Source organism: Trachemys scripta, chromosome 19 (genome assembly GCF_013100865.1).
Source record: "Trachemys scripta elegans isolate TJP31775 chromosome 19, CAS_Tse_1.0, whole genome shotgun sequence".
In the NCBI taxonomy this organism is placed as follows: domain Eukaryota; kingdom Metazoa; phylum Chordata; order Testudines; family Emydidae; genus Trachemys; species Trachemys scripta.
In genome coordinates this window covers 14,209,160-14,230,842 of record NC_048316.1, presented here as the reverse complement: position 1 = coordinate 14,230,842, position 21,683 = coordinate 14,209,160, and the positions used below count along the sequence as shown (strand labels likewise).

Here is a 21,683-nt window from a genome sequence, read left to right as displayed (position 1 = left end):
ACCATAGAGCAGCGCGGCGCTCCGAGGGCTAGCGAGTACCATTCGGCGGGGCATGACGGGCTACAAGCGAAGAAGCCCGGGGGGGGGGGGGGGAATCATGACGTGATGTCCTGGGCAGGCATTGGCCCATGTCATCACAGCACCGTGACCTGGGGCAGGACGACATGTCATGAGGCCAGTCTGCGTCACCATGTGACGTCATGTGATGATGTCAGCCCATGTCACCGTCACCATGGCACTGCATTATGATGTGATAGTGTGTCTTTGCAGGGGTGCTGGAACAATTTGTCTAGTGTGTGTGTGTGGGGGGGGGGGGGCTGAGAGCCATTGAAGCAAACTGTAAACCCTGTATATAATGGAAACCACTTCAAGCCAGGGGGTACAAGAGCACCCCCCGTAAGCCTGGTTCCAGCACCTGTGTGTCCTGGTGTCACCATGGTGCTGCTGTGTCACGACATGATGTTGCGTCATGGTGTCAGCCCACGTCACCGTGGTGCTGCGTCACCCTGTGGCTTCTTGGCCTCACAATATGTTTTTTCCTCTGGCTCTGCTGCTCACCTCTGTCTCCCCTGCTCCTCTGTTGACGTGGTAACTGACTTAGGGAGATTGACCCACTAGATGTATAAAAGGCCAACCCTATTCAAAATAGCCTAAATTTCTTTGCTTCCACACAATTATATAGGGCTATTAGTGCGACCTCAAAGACCACACGCTCAGGTCCAAATTCTGCTCTCAGTTGTACCAGTGTAAAACCAGTTTTCAACAGAGTTACTCCAAATTCACACCAGCGTGAGAGTCAAGTTTGTTGCTACACACGGAAATTGTTCTTCCATGCAGGAATGACAGCACTGGACCAGACTAATAGTCCATCTAGTCTGGTATCTTGACCCATGCCAGGATGTGGACACACATATCCTGCTGTTAGCTGCGCAGTGCTGCCTGATGGGGAAGAATTTAATTATCTGTTGGGGGGGCATATAAAACTAGTATTGATAGTGGAAGGGCTACAGGATATTATAGAAAGGTGCAACAGGGGCTTCTAACCCCCTAGAAAGCAGATAGATTCTTGTAGGGCCCTATGGGCAGCCCTGGCTAGAGAGAAAGGGACGGTGCTGTGAAGGGAGCAGGTGGAGAAGGGGAAGGACGCGTGCAAAGCCCTGGGGATCCGCAGGGGCTGGGGTTACACAGCCCTACACGTTAGGGATCAGGGCGGGCGCTATAGGAACCAGAGGGGAGGCCCCTATAGGAGGAGAGGCCTCAGGGAAGGGCGGGTCCTATAGACCGCCCCGAAGGGGGCCGGGCTGAGGGCCGTTCCCGGAAGCGGGCGGAGCATCTCGGCTGTCTCCTGGCTGCGGCTCCCCCCCGGGACCCACCCAAGGGGGCCCCCGGGCGGCGGGGATGGAGGAGGCGCAGCGGGCGCTGCTGCAGCGGAGCCGCCTGCGCCTGGTGGGGGAGCTGCAGGTGGCTCCGCTCTGGGACCTGCTGCTGCACAAGGGCGTCTTCACCCAGGACATGATCGAGGAGATCCAGGTGCCTCGTCCCCCGCCCCGGAACTGGATCTGGGGTGGGAGCTTGTGGCCGCCCCCCCCCCCCCGCCGCCGTCCTGCTCTCAGACACCCCCCCACCACCACCCTTTGCCCAGGCTTCTTCCCCATGCCCTGGGGTAATTGCATCTTTAGCCCCCTCCATGGCTAGAGACTGCAGTGCAGAAGGCAGGGCAATGTGTCCCCCCCCCAACACACACACACACACACATCCAGCCCCCCGGGGGTTTGCACGACCCCCTTAGGCTTGCTGGGGAACTTCTCCACTATCTCCTGAAATGAACCCATTGTCAGGCCGCTGAGCTGCAGCCGGGGACCGTCTGCCTGGCTGTAAACAGCTGAACTTTTACAGCCCGTGGCAAATCAGAAGTGGCGGGGAGTTCCCTGGTCATTTCTGATCAGTCCGTTCAGGGTTATTGCGGGAGCCGAGGTCACAGAGCTGCTATGAATTTAAGTTTTATGACTGTCAGCTGGAAGGACAACATTGGAATTAAAGTGGCATAACTCTAACCATGGGGGTAAACATAGGGTGACCAGACAGCAAGTGTGAAAAATCAGGACGGGGTTGGGGGGGTAATAGGAGCCTATATAAGAAAAACACCCCAAAATCAAGACAGTCCCTATAAAATCAGGACATCTGGTCACCCTAGGTAAACAAGCCGAGAGAAGCTTTAAAGGCTGGGTGTTAGTTTGTACAAAACCAAAACCAACAAAGTTATGATACAGTAGAACTTGCCCTATCATGTGGGAGGCAGCGTTATCCAGTGGTTGGAGTGGAGCACTGTGGATCAGGTGACCTGGGTTTTATACCTCACTGTACCACTAACTTGCTGTCTGACCTAGGGCAGCTCCTCTGTGCCTCAGTTTCCCTACCTATCAGGGATAATAGTACCTGGGCCTTAAAAAATTCACTGGGCCTCTACTAGACAGAAGCTTGAATTTGCTAGCCAGAGGCTGATGTGAAAGATGGGAGGGCCATCAATGAGTTGCCTGGCTATAGGCTAAAAAGACAACACCCTGATCAGTTTATTTCTGTTCACATCTGGAAAATCCCCCGTCCTTTCTTGTACTCATCACCATGCTGTTTATGAATTGCTGGACTGTAGACGTGCCGTGCACATGGGATGCTAATGCTTTCTGTCTTCGTTTTGCTCCCGTATAGAGAGCAGGCACCCGAAGAGACCAAGCCAGGCAGTTGGTTACAGACCTTCAGACGCGAGGAAGACAAGCTTTTCCTGCATTCGTCTCAAGCTTGCGAGAAACTGGACAGAATGACCTTGCCGCTTTGCTGAGTGAAGGGGCCAAATTCCCACAGTTGCGTCCGCTTGATCTAAAACCAGTTGAAATTGGCTTACGTGGTGGAAAGGGTGATATCTGTAAGTATCAGGGGTGCTGCTGTTTTCATAATAGACAGCAAAATTGGATACAGCAGTTATAAACCCTGTTGCTGAGGAGGTACAGGAGGCTGGCTAACAGCTTGTGAAATCTGATAGCCCGGATGTCTTCCAGAATCATTGATTGTATAGATTATTCCACACAGCCACTGGGAAAATATAATGCTATCCAATACCACTGAAAACTTTTAATTGGCAGCAATCTCCTAGTGCTGTGCTAATAACTTTAGAATGGCTGGGTTTTTTGCAGGTAACCTCAGGGGTGTCTCAAATCTGACCTCCGAGGACACAAACATTTCTCTTTTCTATTGGCGAGAGAGTGTGATCCAGCGATTAGAGAAGGGATTGGACATTGGCAGAGCTTACTTGCTGTGGGATTTTGGTCAAATCACAATTCCTCCATCTATAAAATGTGGGTAAAATCTCCTTACCTGTCAAAGGAGTTCTGAGATTTAATTACTGTAAATCTACACACTAAAGTGTGCTAAGATTCTTGGATGGAAGGGACTGTATAGCGTAGTATATTTTATTTGCATTTGATGTGTAACTTGTCTACCTATCCTGTTTTTAACTTATATATTCATATTTCTTGGATAGCTAGTTTCATTATCAACATTTTCTTTATTATTCCTAAGGACCTGTCTGCCCTTAAAACGTTACAGTGACACAGCTGCGCCACTGTAGGGCTTCAGTGTAGACACTGATGTATTGATGGGAGAGGTTCTCCCTTGAGCATAGGTAATCCACCCCCCTGAGAGGCGATAGCTAGGTCGATGGAAGAATTCTTCCATCAATCTAGCGCTGTCTACAAAGGGACTTAGGTTGGCTTAACTACGCCGCTCAGGGGTGTGGATTTTACACGCCGCTGAGTGACGTCGTTATGACAGCCTATTTTTCTAGTGTAGACCAGGCCTTATAGAGAGAGTTCTATAAGTATTACTAATTGTTTTACCAAAAACATAAAGGCAGGATCCCTGCCTTGAAAAGTGTCTGCTCTCACTCAGAGAAGTCCGATACACAGGACAGCAGCAGAGAAGTTGCAAAGACATTGGGTACTGAGAAGATCAACACAGTAAGGCCTTGAGAAAGGCAAAGGGTTTGAAGCAGGCGAGAGAGGGGTCTTGGAAGGTCATCCTGAGAATAAGTGGTGGCAGGAAAGAAGAGGCAAAACTGAAACTGGGAGGAGGGATGCAAGGATCACAGAGGACATGAAGGAGTGAGAATTTAGGGTGGGATTTAGGTAGGGTGGAGTAGAGAGAAGTCTTTTTATGAAGGGCATGGCCTTTTCAGGATGCTTTAATTATTTGGGTGGGGTGGGGAAGGGGGAGCGGTTGCTATCTCTAAGAGCGCAAGCCAGGAAGAAAGGGGCAGGTGCCTTCTGTGTGATGGTGAGAACAGGTGTTACTGTGTGCTCGCAATTCCCGCCCACTGTTGAGTCTGGTTCTAGCCTCAGCTCCCACAGTTCTAATCAAAGACTCACAGGGGAAAAGTACAACTGCTGTCCCGGCTCCAAACAGCAGGGCGAGAGGCTCAGTTACCTGCAATCAGCAGTGCTCCATCCGGATCCTCCAGAGAGAGGCCTGCTCTCTGCTTTGTATGCTTTTCTCTCTTGCAAAAGTCTATAGGAAGGGCAGTAATGCAAGGCCCAGATGTCTTATACCTTTACAGACAGGAAGGCTCATGAATATTTGCCTACCTCAGTCCAAGCCGTGACTGAGAGACGCCAAGTGTCGACACGTCCCAGTGCAGCAGATCAGGGTAAGCAGTCTCCGCTAGCCAATTCTTGGTTTAAATCCTGTCTGTCCTTCATTCCTTCTCCTCTCTCCCCATACCTCATGTAGATCCCTTCAGCCCATCTTCCACTGGGAGCCTTAGCGTGGCCCACATATTGTGCCAATCCACCTTCTGGTTGGCACACCCTCTGGAGCAGTGGTTCTCAACCTTCAGCCCAATCAGAGCTGCGGCCCGTGTGACGTCCTCCAGGCCATACTGGTAGTATTGGATGCAGCCCACGTAACACGTTCTTGCGGCCCACAATGGTAAATAGGTTGAGAACCACTGCTCTGGAGTGTACCAGTACTGCTCCATAACTCTGCTGGAGGCAGTCCCTCTCCCGATACCCTTTTGCCACAGGCTGTCTGAACATGCTGTTTACATGTTGTACCCATCCCCTGCTAGTCCGGGCATCTCTCCTGAGCAATGATGATCGTCTCCTGGTGTGCAGTGACTAGCAGCCACCTGCAGCCATTTCCCTTGGTATCTCTGTGTACCATTAATTGTATCAAATCCATAGTGTTTATACACATTTTTGGCTAGTGTCTGAGAGCCTGTTAGCCATTAAAAGCACCCAGAGAAGAAAATACCGAGTCAAAAACCAAGGCTCTGTCATAAAGGATCCATCCATCGAAGGTGGGAGAGGTGCAGCCCCAAGTGTACTAGTGCCATGTAATTGTTGATTTGAGATGGAATGTAATCAATCTGAACAACTAGACACTGTCAAAAGTAAAACTACTTTGAGTTGTAACACTGGTTGTTTTTATAGGCTAGGCTAGAGGAGAGAAGGTATTTGGGATGGTAAGGCTATGAGATGATTTCCCATCCGATTCTGTTATGACAAATGAAACTCAAATTCACAGCTCTTTGGCCAATACTCTTTGACAGGCCAAGTCCAAAGCCATGATAAATGAACCCCCAGAACTTCACTCTCAACATCTGCAGTCCGATTGTGCATGTAAAGGAATAATGTTTCTTTCCCTGTGTGTGGCCCGGAGCGAGGAGGAGTTCAGGTGTGACTGAACATGTTAAGAAATGGGTCAAAGCACTGGAAATATTTGCATTAATATTAATCCCATTAAGCAGGGACCCAGCCTCTAACGAATGTGAAGTAGGTGTCAGAACTGTATGTCATTTCTCTCTCGTCACGTGTTGTAGGTTCTGCTGCAGAGAGATCCAAGAGGAACTCAGATATGGTTAGTTTCCTGTTTCTACGTATGTTATTTTTACTCATTTCTTACTTGAACTGCCTCCTTTTTCTCCCCCATCCCACCCACTTTGCGTCCCGTTTTCAAAAGTCAAAGGGACTTAGGCTCTTAAGACTCCGAATCACAAAGGTATTTAGGTGCCTAAAGGTGAAGCAGGTGTCTTGTGTAATTTTCAAAAGCATCTATGCAGGTGAGGTGCCCAAGTTCCATTGAAAGTCTGTGGGAGTTAGGTGCCTATCTCACTAAGATATTGTTGTAAATCTCGCTGGGCGCCTGCCGTTATTTCAAGTGCCTAAATACCTTTGTAAGGTTCTGTCTATGCTAGAAAGGATTTGCCGGCATACTGGGCAAAATAATTTTTTTGCCAGTATAGTTTATACCGGTTCCCCGAACAAAACAAGCAGCAAAAGGACATTTTTGCTGGTATAACTGCATCTGCTCTTGGGGTTTTGCCAGCCCTAGAGCAGTCAGTTATGGGTGTGATTGTCCTTCCTCCCCCACAACCAACAGAGCTATGCTGGCAAAACTTTTAAGTGCCTAGCATGTCTAAATCTGGCCCTTAGTGCCAAAGTTCATGGGATTTAGGTGCTTTTGAAAATGTTTGCCTGCAGACTGGTAAGTTACATTCTGCTTATTTACAGTTCATTTGAATCAAACTGTTCTGTGGTGTTTAAAAGATCATTTAAATAATTACTAGCAAATGTGACTTTGATGTCCAGGTGTCAGATGCAGCATCTGAGTAAGTCCTGCTGCTTTGACTGGGTCAGTTCAGTTCAGTTCAGATTAGAACAATTGTCACACCACACTCGCTCTTCGAATTACATTAAATACAACATAAATATGACCAATAACACGTAGTCAAATATTTTCCCCTAACCAATTATCATCAAGACAACTAATAATTACCTAAAAAAGAACAGGAGTACTTGTGGCACCTTAGAAACTAACAAATTTATTTGAGCATAAGCTTTCGTGGGCTACAGCCCACTTCTTCTTAGTCTCTAAGGTGCCACAAGTACTCCTGTTCTTTTTGCGGATACAGACTAACACAGCTGCTACTCTGAAACCAATAATTACCTAGCGCAACACTTAAAGTGTGCTGCATTTGTAGAGTGGGTATTTTGTTTTTGTAATTATCGTGTGAAATATACTAATAAAAAAAACCCACTAACTAAAATGCACTGCACACATTCATGCAGCATGACCCTTCTAGGTTAAGCTAGTATCATGAATACAGACCTGCATGTTTAGGAAAGTGGAGGCCAAATTCATCCCTGATGTAAGTCAATGGAAGTGAGTTTGACCCTGTATCTATTTCAGTCAAGACCTTGATTCTGCTGATTCCATTGACTTCAGTGGGACTCTGCATGAATAAAGTAAAGCTGGATGTGCGACATTATCCCAGCTGCTTGTATTCACTCGTATAGGGAGCAATGTTCCCTCTAACTTTTTACGTCCATGTGCGGAATAAATGTTATGTGCACCAATATGGAGGTGATGTGTGGTGAGGGTGGGGCTGAGCTGTTTGGGGTGCGGGAGGGGGCTCAGGGCTAGGGCAGAGGGTTGGGGTGAGGGCTCTGGCTGGGGGTGCAGGCTCGCGTGGGGCCGGGGATGAGGAGTTTGGGATTTGGGAGGGAGCTCAGGGCTAGGGCAGAGGGTTGGGGTGTGTGGGGAGGTGGGGGCTCTGGCCGGGCATGCAGGCTCTGGGGTGGGGCTGGAGATGAGGGATTTGGGGTGCAGGCTTCCCCGGGGCTGTGGTGGGGAGAGAGGACTCCCCCACAGTCGTCTGTCGCCACAGCCGCCCGGGGCTGGGGGAGAGCGCCTTTTCCTGCCAGGTCGGCGCTGGGGCTGGGGCAGAGGCATCTGTCCCTGGCTGCGGCAGCTCCGGGGCTGGGGGAGAGATGCCTCTCCCCGCCGGCACAGATGCAGCCGCACAGCTTAGTGGGAACTTAGATAGGGAGCATGGATTCCATTATCCATCTGTCATCCTGGGCAAAAAATAAATTGCCTTTACAGAAGCAATAAAATGAGCTTCATGAAAGCTGCATTTTCGGTTCTGAGTTGCATCCCGCTGGATTAGCTGATGGACTCTGAATAAAAGGAGGTTGAATTTAGGTTGTCTGTCTGACTGCTTCCCGGTGGGTATGTGGGCCAGGTTTATGTTCTGAAAGCTGACCCGTGTGGTTACTGCCTCATCATCAACAACGTCAGTTTCATCGAAGAGTCTGACCTGTCCTCTCGAGAGGGCTCCAACGTAGACTGTGAGAAACTGGAGAAGCGCTTCAAGTCACTGCACTTTGACGTCCTGGTCCGACGAGATCTCAAAGCTCAGGTAACGGTGGAAGCATTTGGCGAGAGCCAAGGGACTAAGAGGCTATGCTGCAGGTGAAGGTGTGGTTGTAGCAGGGGTAGGCATACCTGTGCTAGCTTCAGTCTCACTAGTACAGGTAACAGTTGGAGTTCAGACCTGACAGCACTGCCTGAGGACAAGCCAATCAGGGAGCCTATGTACATTCTTGGGTGGCTAGCCCTCACTGAAGTCCCTGCCACCACATCTACATGGCTACTGTTACCTGTGCTAGCTAGATTAAAGCTGGTATGAGTCACCTACCTGTGCTACAATCACACCTTCACCTGCAGTGTAGACGTACCCTAAAAGTGTTGCTAGAGGGTGACAATATGTGCTCCAATGGGAAAGGCACATAACCCCCCAACCCCAACTTCAGTGTTGGAAGAGACAGCAAAAGCATTACTTTAAAATCATCTTGTCTTTTGCTGTTATAGTAACAGACGAAAAAGGAGCCCCATTTTTGGGGGTTTTCTGGGCTGAGTTTTTATTCCTGAACATGATTTATAAGTAATTGTCTGAGAGTGTATTTATCTGATATCTCTGATTGAGATTCTCCCTGACTGGCGTACCCAGGGGCTTGATTTTCTGTTTGTTCTTGAATGATATAATAGTTTATATTAAGCAGGGCATTCAATCTCCTGGCATACCTATTGAAACCAAAACAAACGAGTCTGATTATTTTAAAATCTGAGGTGGAGCATTGGTGTGTGTGCGCACACTCAAAAGCACTGCCTTCCATTGGTGCTGCATTTGGAAGAAACGCAGAAATAAGGGTGTCCTTTAAAACAGCAAAGTAAATCTCTGTGGTTAAATGGCAAATGTTAAGTAGCAGTAGATTGCAATCACCCTGAACTTGTTCCATCTGACAGTGGTTCAGTGTCTCATGTGAAGAAAATAGAGTGGGTCTCCCTGTGAACACGCATCAGTGTAACAAAATTGTCATCACGCCTGGCACTGATTTTAACAGCCTTGCTAGCAAAAGAGAGGGCAAGGATTGACTGGGCTGTGGAGCGAGCAATGGGTCTGCTCTCCTCCACAGCAGCAGTGTCCCCAGATCAGCATTGAGCAGTGCGGGGAAGCTTGTCTGTGCTCTTGGGTGGGCCAGTCTCCCATCCGACCCCTTTCAGCAGCATGATGTTGATGTGGGATTGATAAGGGGTAGGACTGAAGGTAACAGTTGCTGACCTTTGCAAATGTGTGTAGGAAATTGCTGGGGAGTTGCAGCGCCTGGCGAGGCAGGACCACAGCGCTCTGGACTGCTGCCTGGTGGTGATCCTTTCCCATGGCTGTCAGGTAGGAGGATTGGCGCTCTCGTTCATATCTCCCCGGGCTTGGGGGAGAAGCATGCTCCTGAAAAGTGTGTGTTGATTGCCACCGTTCCCTGGGCATCAGAGTGAGGACTGGTTTCTTCTTCCTCCTGTCCTGATCTTATTCTGCGGACATAGGCCATTGGGGCCTCTCTCTTCCAGGCATCGTGCTATGTAGGGTTGCCAAGGGAAAGGATGTTCTAACTGCAGTGCTGAACAAAGTGTACAGTCTGATGGGGGTTGCCCGGTCACCATGCGCAATGGGGGCCTCCCTTGGTAGGCCCGGTGGTTGCTTTATAGAATTCTACATCCACCAGGGGAGCGCGTCCATGGATCAATGGGGGGGTGTATAATTAGTAATAATGAATCCCTGGATTACAACAGCGCCTCACTAGAGGAAATGTGGTGAAATTACAGAAAGAAGACAATTTAGGGTGGCCGTTAAGCAAATATTCAAATTAGCCTATGGGGCAGTGGGTAAATTAGAGCTGACAAATCCCAGGTTTTGGGGGAGAAGTGGGGGCCATTGTAAGATCAGGGGCATGGGTTTCTGGAATTTAGACTATTTAAAATAACATATGGGTTTCCTCTCTCCTTAACTCACATCCCAAATCCTCCTAAATAGCAGAGCATCGGATTCATCCTGGCATCCATATGCAAGGAATCATAGACTATCAGGGTTGGAAAGGGACCTCAGGAGGTCATCTAGTCCAACCCCCTGCTCAAAGCAGGACCAATCCCTAGACAGATTGCCTCCAATCCCTAAATGACCCCCTCAAGGATTGAGCTCACAACCCTGGGTTTAGCAGGCCAATGCTCAAACCCCTGAGCTATCCCTCCCCCAAGGAAAGACTTTTAAAATGGGGGGTGTTTATACTAGAGAAAAGGTTGGCCTATTGCCTTTGTGTTAACAGCCAGTGGATTTTGCTCTTTCAGACCAGCCATATTCAGTTTCCCGGGGGTATTTACGGCACGGATGGAAAGCACATTCCTGTCGAAAAGATCGTGAACTTCTTCAATGGGTCCCATTGCCCAAGCTTGAGAGGAAAACCCAAACTCTTCTTTATCCAAGCCTGTGGCGGAGGTGAATATTGGGTTTAGCTCTGCTCATGTTTTGCCTTCAGGGCTCCTTCAGGAGGAGAAGCAGTTGCATGGCCGCTTGCTTGTGCGTTGGCACTTAGGGTATAATAATTCTGTGTCATCTCTTTCTTTTGCTGTTCGTATTCCCTTTTCTCAGGCTGTCTTCTCTTGCTCTCTGCCCCATAGTCTTATTGCTGAGGCAATGCATTGATTGGCCATGGAGAGTGAGGTTTCTAAAGACGTCCGAGCCGGAGGTGTGTTACGCTGCACTGGAGCTTTGAGCAGAAGGAAGCAAACCTTTGCAGCTCCTCTGTGGCCTCTACCACCGCTGATTGTTTCAGTTTTCTGTATTTGGCTCAGAGCATCTAGTTGGCATGAATGGACTCTGTGCTTGAGTGAATTGCAGGTGGCTCCGAGTCAGCCAACATAGCAGAAGATGAAACAAAAAGCTCCTTTAGTTGAAAGACCATGTTTGCTAAGGGGTGGGAGGGACCCACTGCTTATTACTTACGTCTGTAACAGTGAAGGGTTTTCTGGTTGCCTCTTGCAGAGCAGAAAGACCGAGGATTTGAGGTGGATTCTGATTCACCTGTAAACCAACCTCGTGGAGGTTCCGTCGAGTCCGATGCAACTCCCTTTCAGCTCCAGCCCAGTAACTTGGATGAGCCAGATGCAGTAGCCAGCTTACCCACTCCCAGTGACATCTTGGTGTCCTATTCAACTTTTCCAGGTGAGACAGCATAAGTAAAGCACTGGCCTACCAGGGAGGCAGTGGAAAGAGCACTGGCTTGGGATTCAGGGGACTTGGGTTCTATACCTGGCTCTGACCTGCTGGGTGATCTTGGACAAGTCACGTCCCCGTCCTCTGCCTCAGTTTCCCCAACTGTAGAATGGGCATACTGATACTGATCACCTTTGTAAAATGCTTTCAGATCTATGGATGAGAGAGAGGGCTTGTTCTGTATTCTGACTTTCCCCTCTTTCAAAGCCTTAAAGAACCTATTCTTTGGTAAGTAATAACACCCGGCATTTATCATCTGAGGATCTCAGTCCTTCTCAAACATTAATTGAGCCCCTCACCTGCATGAGGCAAGCAGTTATTATCCCCACTTTAGACGGAAGAAACGGAGGCACAGAAAGGTTTTGACTTGCCCCAGGTCACCCAGTGAGTCTGTAGCACTAGCCACACTCCCGCACGAAGGGTCCGGATGTTCTAGTGCTGGATTTGGAAGACATTATCCATAGGGTGGAAATTCTACTCCTAAGGGGGTTAGGAAGGAAAGAAAGGACTGCTTGTAGGGAATGAGTTCCTTACTTTCCCTGTGTTCTCCTAAGGTTTTGTCTCCTGGCGGGATACCCAGAGTGGCTCGTGGTACGTCGAAACACTGGACAGCGTCCTTGAACAGTATGCTCATACTGAAGACCTGCTCGGCATGCTAGTGAGGGTAAATGTTCCTTTGTCTGACTCTCTTGCGGAATGTAGGCATTTGTTTTTGCATTTAGTCAGACATTCGACACTTAGGCCTCCATTTTCAATAGTGACTAGTGATTTTTGGGTGCTTCAGTTTTGGGGGCCCCAAAAAGAGATGCCTTGAAAAAGCCTGGTTTTCCGAAAGGGCTGAGCACCTGCCCTCTGAGAATCAGGCCCCTTTCAGGTGTCGCACCCAAAATCACAAGTCACTTTTGAAAATATAGGCCTTAATCTTTACCTAAGGGCCTGCCCTCCCCCTGCCTCAGAGCAACATACCGTCCGTCTGGTCACAAAAAAGCCAGACTGTCAGAGCAAACGGCAGCAGGCACAATGGTAGTGTGTGGAGATAATCTCCTACTTGGACGTATGATAGCAAGACATGGTTGTGTTTGTAATGTTCAGAGTGCTCCGTATTCATCTTCGCTTTTTGCTTTTACTCTCTCTGCTGCCATGGTGAGGGTTTGATTGGTCTCCTGGATAACCCCACCAGAGGCTTGTGTTAATGTTTTTTTTGTTTTATCTTGACTTGTGAGTGATGTAATTGCATCTTAATTTGTGTGCATGAAATGTAAATGTGTGTGTTAATGAACCAGTAAGTTTGAGTATATACTAATTTAGGATTCTCAGAAATAACTCTCCCATATTGTGAATGACGGGTACAGTGTTTTAGAAATAATTCAGTGAAAATCCTAACCCCTCAAACTAATTTTTAAGGGTACTCGTTCCATGCTGCAGCTCTCATACACTGCAATGAAATATTTTGTCGCTATCAAATGCTCCACTGTGTTTACTCAGCAGAGCCCAACAATAATCATAATCATTCACTTACCAGAAATTGTGTACTGAGCATACACCTACAACTCAGATAGTGGGAAGGTGGTTGTTTTTGTCCATCAAAGACTAGGCAAATGACGTTCCAATTTTCAGAATTTCAGCTGATCTTTTGCATAACCCATGTGTGAAGAAGCATCCTACATTGTCCTCAGAACGGGAAAGAAAAATTGTTCTCACAGTCTCCTGGACCTAATTCTGCTCCAGTCGAAGTCAGTGGCACAACGCCTGTTGATTTTAACAAGCTGAGGATCAGGCCTTCTACTTCTAAAGTGGTCAAACTGCTTTCAGTCTGGAAAGAGAATGCTTTGAAATCATTCGGTCCCAGTGCAGGATTCTTGGGGAGGTGATGGGGAGTCTTAGCAAATACAGGAGGGGAAGAGGGATAATAGACCTTTCTGCTTTGAAAGAAACTGCATGAAAGTGTCGACACAAAAGAAATGACTGATCTCTTGTGAGCAAAAAAAAGGTTATTTCTGATTCATACAAAGAACTGTATGTGTGGGCTGGGTGGGTGTTGACTGCTCTCGGGCAGCCTTCAGTGGTTAGCATCTGATGAGGAGCACAGGGGTGATGGAGTGGCTCTGAAGTGTCTTAGAGGCAAAGACCTACAGTACAGTACAGAGGTTTGACACAAGATCTGCTCTTGGACTCTTTATCTTGCCCTGCCCTTCTCCAGAGTTGTCTTAATTCTGCCAGCAAAACCCCCCCTCACCTTATAAATGTTAAACCTACCCACTGCCTCTCCTCCCCCTTCCCTAACATATACAGCCCTCCTCACTGCACCGATCGTTATCTGTGCGTCTCTAGTGCTCCAACACACTCAACCAGCAAACTAGCCAACTCCTTGGTTTTTCTCTTTCCCAGGTGGCTCATGCTGTGTCTGCTAAAGGAAAGTACAAGCAGATGCCGGGCACTTTTAACTTCCTCCGTAAACAATTCTTCTTCGCGACAGACTAACGGTGTGGCTGGGAGGTCTCCACAATACGCCCGGATAGACTCCTCTTCAGGCCTCATGATTCTGCACCTGGCCGTGACTGCTCTGAATCAGTACTCCTGTTTGCCTTCATCTTTTCATGGATTCATTTATCCTTGGAAGCTTCATGTGTTCACGCGCTCATTACTGTGAAATAGACGTCTCACCTCCAGCCTGGTCAGACCAGGACTGGTCGCTTCCTAAGCTCAAACATTTAAGACCGACAACAAGGACTGAAGGAGGTTGCAGCCTTGGACTCTGTATCTCTGCAATCCAGAGGGCCATCCCAATGGCCGTTTCAGGCCCCACTCTAACTATGATTACGGTGCCCTCTACCTGGAGGCGTGGGTGAAGTGTCGGCATTTTGTAATTATCTTTGTGTTTACGCTCTTTGAATCAAAAATGCACCTGAATCAAAAGCCAGTGTTTGGGAGTGGGGAATAGTTTTACACCATCTGTTGCCCTTTTGTATTAAAGACCCCACTCTTTCTATACAGTTTGTCTTGCTCTTTTATTCTCTTGTCTCTTCTCCAGCTAGCCTGGTGTTCTCTGACTTCTCTCTTACTGCTAGGCGTCTCCCAGTGTCCGTGGGAATAAAAGCATGATGATTTTAGCAAAAAAAATAATTTGCTGGCTCTTTAATAACTCCCCCACTACTGAATTATCACAGCCGTCCAGGCTTACCAGGAACACCAGAGTAGCTTAGACCAGCTGCAGCTAGTCCGTGATGCTTAATGGCTGATTCTCCATTTAAATAAAATCAGGAGCGTGATTCCTTTGGTTGTTGTTTTAAGACACCAATGCAATTATTTCCCCCCGTGGCTGACTCAATGGGTGTTGGTCTGATGTACAGTTCTGATTGGCTTTACTGTAGAAACACTGTATGCCTGGCACCTGCACTGTTAATAGTCCTCCGGGGAGAGAGAATCAGAAGACTTATCTGTGGGAAATGGAGCTGGGGGGCCCTGTCATGTGTCAATGGGAGCTGCAGCTAGGCAACACATGCCTTCTGGACAAGTGATATGGCAGGGCTAGAATAGGTGAGGGACTCCGTGCAAGAAAGGGGAGAATCTGGAGCCCTGCGGTTCACTACCGTACATTCCCTTCGCTGTGCTGGAACGTGTTCTCTCAAAAGCCACGTAAGTTACTGCTACTATGAGCACTTATTGTCCTTTGCCCCCTCCCTTGTCATCCTTGCAGCTTCCCTTAGCCAGCTGGCTTTGAGTCGGAACGTTCCCCAGGCCATAGCTCATCCTGATTCTTGCTCACGGGTGCAGGACTGAACTGACCAATTGTCTGGCGTCGGTTTTGCTCCTTTCTGGAGCATCAGAGCTTCTTTGTTAGGATCATTTGACTAAAGGCAATGGGAATGAAGGTGGCCCTCAATCCTTCCAGGCTGTTTCTATTGGGTAGTTCCCGGCTCTGAAAGCTCAAGGCAGAGAGGGCAAATTTATGGCCTTTCACTAACTCTTTCCAACTGGGTTAAATTTTATAGTGGTAGAAAAATGAACACTGGCTTCTCTTTCCCCTCTGAAGGTGTGCATGGAACTCCTGTTGGTATGAGATTTATGGGCTGCTGGGAAGAGATAAGCACCATAGGCTCCATTCCCCTTAAAAGGGTCAAAATGTATCATCAGAAATTATCCTCAGTCTTTAAAAGCCTCCCTGATATTTCACTGTGGCTTTCAGGTGGTTCCCTGCTCTACAGCATGTTCTTCAGTTAGCAGCCGCTCCAAGATCACTTCCAACGGGCGGGCATAACACAACGAGTAACGGTATCAAATCACTGAATGGGGAACTGCCGGGAGCTGTGCATTGCGTATTTTGGGTTCCCATCAAGAGCACTGCCAGGTTCTTGGGATTTATAGTGCTTATAATTCTCCCCATGCTCAGGTGTGAGGCAAAGGGACAGTTGGCAGCTGGAGCCTAGTATGGGAATGTGGTGTTAGAAGGGAGTGTGGGGACACTAGGGTGACAACACACATTTCTCATATCAACCACTTTGGAAACAGATGGCTCTGGGTGAGCCCCCACCTCCTCATTCTTGTGTTGTGCTTCANTGTCAGGGCTCGATCTGGTGACCTCTCTATCGCTAGAGATGTTTCTAAGCCATAGTCTATAATGTCCCTTACACTGTCCATCCCTCTGATATCTGAGCACCTCCAGGCTGCTGGTCAGTGTCAGGACCACAGGCTCAAGCTAGAAATCTGTGGTTGGTAAAACAGATGAAACCCTACGTCTAGGCGGGATACATACCCCCAGCGGCCAGCGTCAGGGTAGCGAACAGGATACAGATCATGGTGCCGTGTAGCTGTGTCAGGAGCAGCGCCTCAGCTGAGCCCTCTTATATGGCTGTAGCGCTTATCTCTGGAGATACGGCCTGGGGGAGGGGGCGTGCGGCTCAGTGACCGGTGGGAAGGTTTTGCACCCATGGGACATTTTCCTGTGAGCGCAAATGCTAAAAAAAGCTGGACCTTGAGATACAGGTTTCTGCTCTGCCTTGTGTGGGGAGAGCTCCATGAGCTGGAGTTTGTTTGTTGCAGCTGTTCGCTCTCCCACTACCTTGAGTCCTGGTCACAAATGTGGATGGAAAGGAAAATTACCTGAATTTTGGGGGTGTAAATCTCCCTCCAGCAATTCATGGGGGAACTCCTAGTCCACAAGGTCCTCCAGGAGGCTCTGGTGTTGCAATGGACGGATCGGGCTCAGGGCAAAGCTGCCAGGGCCTGGGTTTGAGGGTTAAATGGGGGTGGGGGGGCGGGGACAGGGGTGAGGAAGGACATTTGGGCCTGTGTCCAAAGGGGCAAAGGCATGGGATGCGCCGGAATTGATGGGACGGGCATTGGAATATTCTTAGCCCCTTGCCTAAGTGGCCTTTTTTCAGGGAGTGAGATGCGGAGACCAGTGGGCCCTTGGGAGCAATAATTAGAGCCCCCAGCCCCAAAAATATAAAGACCCAAAGACAATTCCCCCCCCCCCCTTCTCCTTCAGCCCCAAAGTAAACTGTATGTAATCACTTTTTCACAGCCCTGGTAAAGCTCTTCCTGCTGGAAACTCACCTGGCTGCTGCCTATCGGTCCCACCACACTGGGCCGTGTGAGGTTTAAGTTTTCCTTGGTCTGGGTGGACTCCAGCACTGTCTCATTCTTTTGGCCTCTCTGGCATGGTCCCTTGGCACAGGCTCTCTGTCTGTTTCCCCATCGTGGCAATGGGACATCATGGACTAGCTGCCCTGTGCCCACAGGACCAGTGCTTGCTCCACAAAGACACCCCAGTTGCTGAAGCGCTCCCTGGCCCACGTCTCCCACCTTTGTGAGCGCGCTGGTTTACACTTGCCAGTTGACGCACACACCACACCGGCTTTGCAAAAGGCGATCCTGAGCCAATTCCTCTTTACTTCAGGCAGCACAAAAGATCGACAGATCCAGGTGTGACGGGTTGGGTCACAGAAACCCCCTTGGGAACTGCCAACTGATGTGCCAAGACTACTTCTGCCCCTGCTTTCCCTGCCAGCTCAGGACTCCAGCACCCTGTCTTGTTGGAGCAGACACGCCCGTCTGCTCCAACACAGACCCAGGGTCTGAACCACGTGCCCCAAAGCTGCAGACTTAACTGAAAGCAACTTAAGAAGTGTTCCTGTCTTTAACACTAAGATGCCCAACTCCCAATGGGGTGCAAACACCAAATAAATCTGTTTTACCCTGTATAAGGCTTATACAGGCTAAACTCATAAAGTGTTTGCCCTCTATAACACTGATAGAGAGATATGCACAGCTGTCCCCCCCCCCACCCAGGTATTAATACGTACTCTGGGTTAATTAATAAGTAAAAAGTGATTTTATTAAATACAGAAAGTAGGATTTAAGTGGTTCCAAGTAATAGCAGACAGAACAAAATGAATTACCAAGCAAAATAAAATAAAACATGCAACTCTAAACCTAATACAGTAAGAAAACAGAATACAGATAAAATCTCACCCTCAGAGGTGTTTCAATAAGTTTCTACCACAGACTGGACACCTTCCTAGTCTGGGCACAAACCTTTCCCCTGGTACAGTCCTTGTTCCAGCTCAGGTGGTAGCTAGGGAATTTCTCAAGATTGTAGCCTCTTTTGTTCTGTTCCACGCACTTATATATCTTTTGCATAAGGTGGAAATCCTTTGTTCCTCTATGGGTTCCCACCCCTCCTTCTCAATGGAAATGCACCAGGTTAAAGATGGATTCCAGTTCAGGTGACATGATCACATGTCACTGTAAGACTTAATTGCCCACTTGCCAGCACACACGTATACAGGAAGACTTACAAGTAAACCAGAGCCATCTACAGTCAATTGTCCTGGTTGATAGGAGCCATCAAGATTCCAAACCACCATTAATGGCTCACACTTTGCATAATTACAATAGGCCCTCAGAGTTATATTTCATATTGCCATTTTCCGATACAAGAGTGATACATTTATACAAATAGGATGACCACACTCAATAGATTATAAGCTTTGTAATGATACCTTACAAGAGACCTTTTGCAAGAAGCATCTTTTAGTTACATTGTATTCACACTCTTCAGAATACTTCCATAAAATCATATAGCATGCAATGTCACACCAGGCATAATAATAATCACACCTGCACATGTTTCCCCTCCTCAGTGTCCTCACTACTCTGGAGCATTCTTTGGGCTTAGGTCAGAGTTCTTTAGGGTGTCCAGGATCTCCCTCCTACAAGTCATAGTTTCTCCTTCAACCCACGGAGTTTGTCAAACTTACTTTGACTATGGCTGATTGAGCAGTATGAAAAGGTCCTCTCAGCTATGAAAATAACCTCTGTTGTTCCTTTCTCGTGACACAAGCTTCCTTTTATCTCTCTGACCGGCCCAGTCTCTGTGTTTGTAAAGGGCTTTACCCTCACCTCCTCTTTGTTCTCACGCCAAACCTCTTCCCTGCAGACACACTGGGTCAAACTGGTTTCCCTAGACTTCAGCCATCCCATTGTCCTAAGGTGCTCCAATATGAATGGGAGCAATTCATGTTAATGACTTGCCACTGTCCCTGGATTGGGAGAGACATGCTACCAGGCCGGATAGCATAGATTCCCACACCCACTGAGGAATTCAGTGATACAGCAATTTCATAAAATCATCCAGACTTCATATGTTGTACATAGATTCTCCAATTTTCCACACTTTACATAAAGAACTATTATTATTAATAATTGAAAACAAATAAAAATGTAACCCTTCTGCCAGTTGGAGTGGGCAGCAAGAAGGGCTGGGTTCAATATTTAGGGGGTTCCTTTTCAACAATATAACCAGAACCAGCTCGAGCCCACACCCAGTAACCCGGGAAAATTTCACTCTACTCTCTGGGCACCTCTAAGAGGCAATTCTTCCCCTCTTGCAGGCGGTATTCATAAACATAAAAGCACGAGCAAGACACCCTCCCCAGAGTACACTGATGCAGCTGCATGACTTCTCCTCCTGCCATGAGTGGGGTGTGTGTGTAAAAGCCACCATGCTCCCTCCACTTCTTGCCACCTTCCCTTTCTGCTGTGAGCTCTGCCAATCAGTCACTTAGTGATTTTCATCTCTCGGCCGAATACGTCCTACCACAAGTGATTTCAGCTCTCAGTGATTGTCAGCTCTGGGCAGAAATACAGTCCCACTGTGACGTTGCACTCCGTATGCTTTATGAAAATATGCTTATGAATGTGAATATGATATAACTGGAATATGCTTTCTACAAAAGTTCTCTTGTAAAGTATCATTACAAAGCTTATAATCTACTGAGTGTGTTCGGCCTATTTGTTTGCATGTGTTATTTCTGTGTCTGGAGTTAGGATAATAAGATATAAACTTGGGTTACTGATGTAAACATATTTTAGTGGAAGTCATTAAGGGTGCTTCAAAATCAATGAATTGTAAATGGCTCTTGTGATGGGTTCAGTCACAGAGATCCCCCTTGGGACTGTCACCTGATGTGCTGAGACTACCTATTAGCCCATTTTCTCTGCCAGTTTGGGCCTCCAGAACCCTGTCTTGTTGAGCCAGATACACTAATCTGCTTGTCTCTAGCACCCACACACCCAGCTCCCAATGGGATCCAAACCCCAAATAAATCCGTTTTTACTCTGTATAAAGCTTATACAGGGTAAACTCATAAATTGAACGCCCTGTATAACACTGATAGAGAGATACGCACAGCTGTTTGCTCTCCCAAGTATTAATCACTTACTATGGGTTCGTTAATAAACAAAAGTGATTTAATTAAGTATACAAAGTAGGATTTAAGTGGTTTCAAGTAATAGCCAGAACAAAGTAAGTCACTTAGCAAAATAAAGCAAAAACACGCAAGTCTAAGCCTAATACATTAAGAAACTGATTACAGGTAATATCTCACCCTCAGAAATGTTCCACTAAGCATCTTTCACAGACCAGACTCCTTCCTAGTCTAGGCCCAATCATGTCCCCTGGTACAGTCCTTGTTAGTTCCAGCAGACATATCAAGTAGTAAGAAGGGGCTTTCTCATGATTGGCAGCCTCTTTGTCCTGCTCCACCCCCTTTTATAACTTTGGCACAAGGTAGGACTCTTTTGTCTCTCTGGGGCCCCACCCCCCCTTCTAAATGGAAAAGTACCAGATTTAAAATGGATTCTAGTATCATGTGACATGGTCACATGTCCTGTGAGACCCCAGCCTCCATTCTTCCTGGGCTGGCCCACATGTACACAGGAAGGTTTGCAAGTAAACAGAGCTGTGAAGTTATTGACATGAACTTTGACTGTATAGATCATTGTTACAATCAAGGTCCTATAGTTGCACCAAATCTTGTACAAAGAAGGTCAAGTAAGGTGTCTATGGAAAGGTTGTAATTTGCTAGTTATGATTATACTGTTTGCATGTGTGTATCATTTTGTATTTGAAGTTATGAATATTGGCAATGTACTTGTATCTCAGTGTGTTTGAGTCTAAGTAGCCTCAGTGAAGCATTTGGCCGGCTTCTTGAGAAAGGACTATTCTGAGTAAGTGCCCAATCAAGAAACACTTAACTGACAATGGGAGACACCAATCCACATTTGAGCTTTCCTTGGAACATTCAAACTAACATGTAAACAATAGCATTGGCCTGCAAAAAGCTGAATCATTCATGGACATGTGATTTGTCCAGGGAGCTACAAACTCCATCTTGTTGCTGTGATTTTTCACAGAAGAACAAAGGGGTTTCCGCCCACAAGAGAGAGAATATAAAAGGCCCTGGAAGCCTCTCCATTGTGTCTTCAGCTGGCTCAAGAGATGGCATCTCCACCCCAAAGAGATGCCTGATAGAAACTGGAACAAAGGACAGTAACTACTGGGGTGTGAGTGATTGCTGGACCCAGGCCATAAACTACAGCATTGGTCTGAAAAGGATTGGGCCCAGACTAGGAAGAACTGGGTGTCTGGGTGCTGGAGAGGTAACCTGCTGAGCTGTTTTTCGTTAAAGTCTGCAGCTTTGTCGGCATGGCCCAGACCCTCCGTCTGTGTTGCAGCAGGTTAGTGTGTCTAGCTCAACAAGGGAGGATTCTGGAGTCTTAAACTGGCAGGGAAAATGGGCTCAGAGGTAATTTCAGCATGTCAGGTGACAGGCCCAAGAGGATCTCTGTGATTGAACCCATCACACCCACCACAACTGATTTTAAGTACTGATTGAGTATTTAAAATAACAAAGAGGTTCTGAATGAAACCTGTTTAGTTCTAGTATTTGAACAGTGGGGA

The 21,683-nt window shown here is 47.6% G+C and overlaps 1 protein-coding gene across 1 annotated transcript; it reads left to right on the top strand.

The window, feature by feature from the left end:
* The first annotated feature begins 1,295 nt into the window (after positions 1–1,295).
* CASP9 (caspase 9) lies at positions 1,296–14,430 on the top strand. Its single transcript, XM_034753137.1, has 10 exons — positions 1,296–1,530; positions 2,707–2,920; positions 4,607–4,696; positions 5,870–5,907; positions 8,075–8,251; positions 9,473–9,562; positions 10,513–10,660; positions 11,207–11,386; positions 11,992–12,101; positions 13,826–14,430. The coding sequence occupies exons 1-10, from the start codon at positions 1,399–1,401 to the stop codon at positions 13,916–13,918; spliced, it is 1,272 nt and encodes a 423-aa protein (XP_034609028.1). The 5' UTR covers positions 1,296–1,398; the 3' UTR covers positions 13,919–14,430.
* The last annotated feature ends 7,253 nt before the right edge of the window (positions 14,431–21,683 follow it).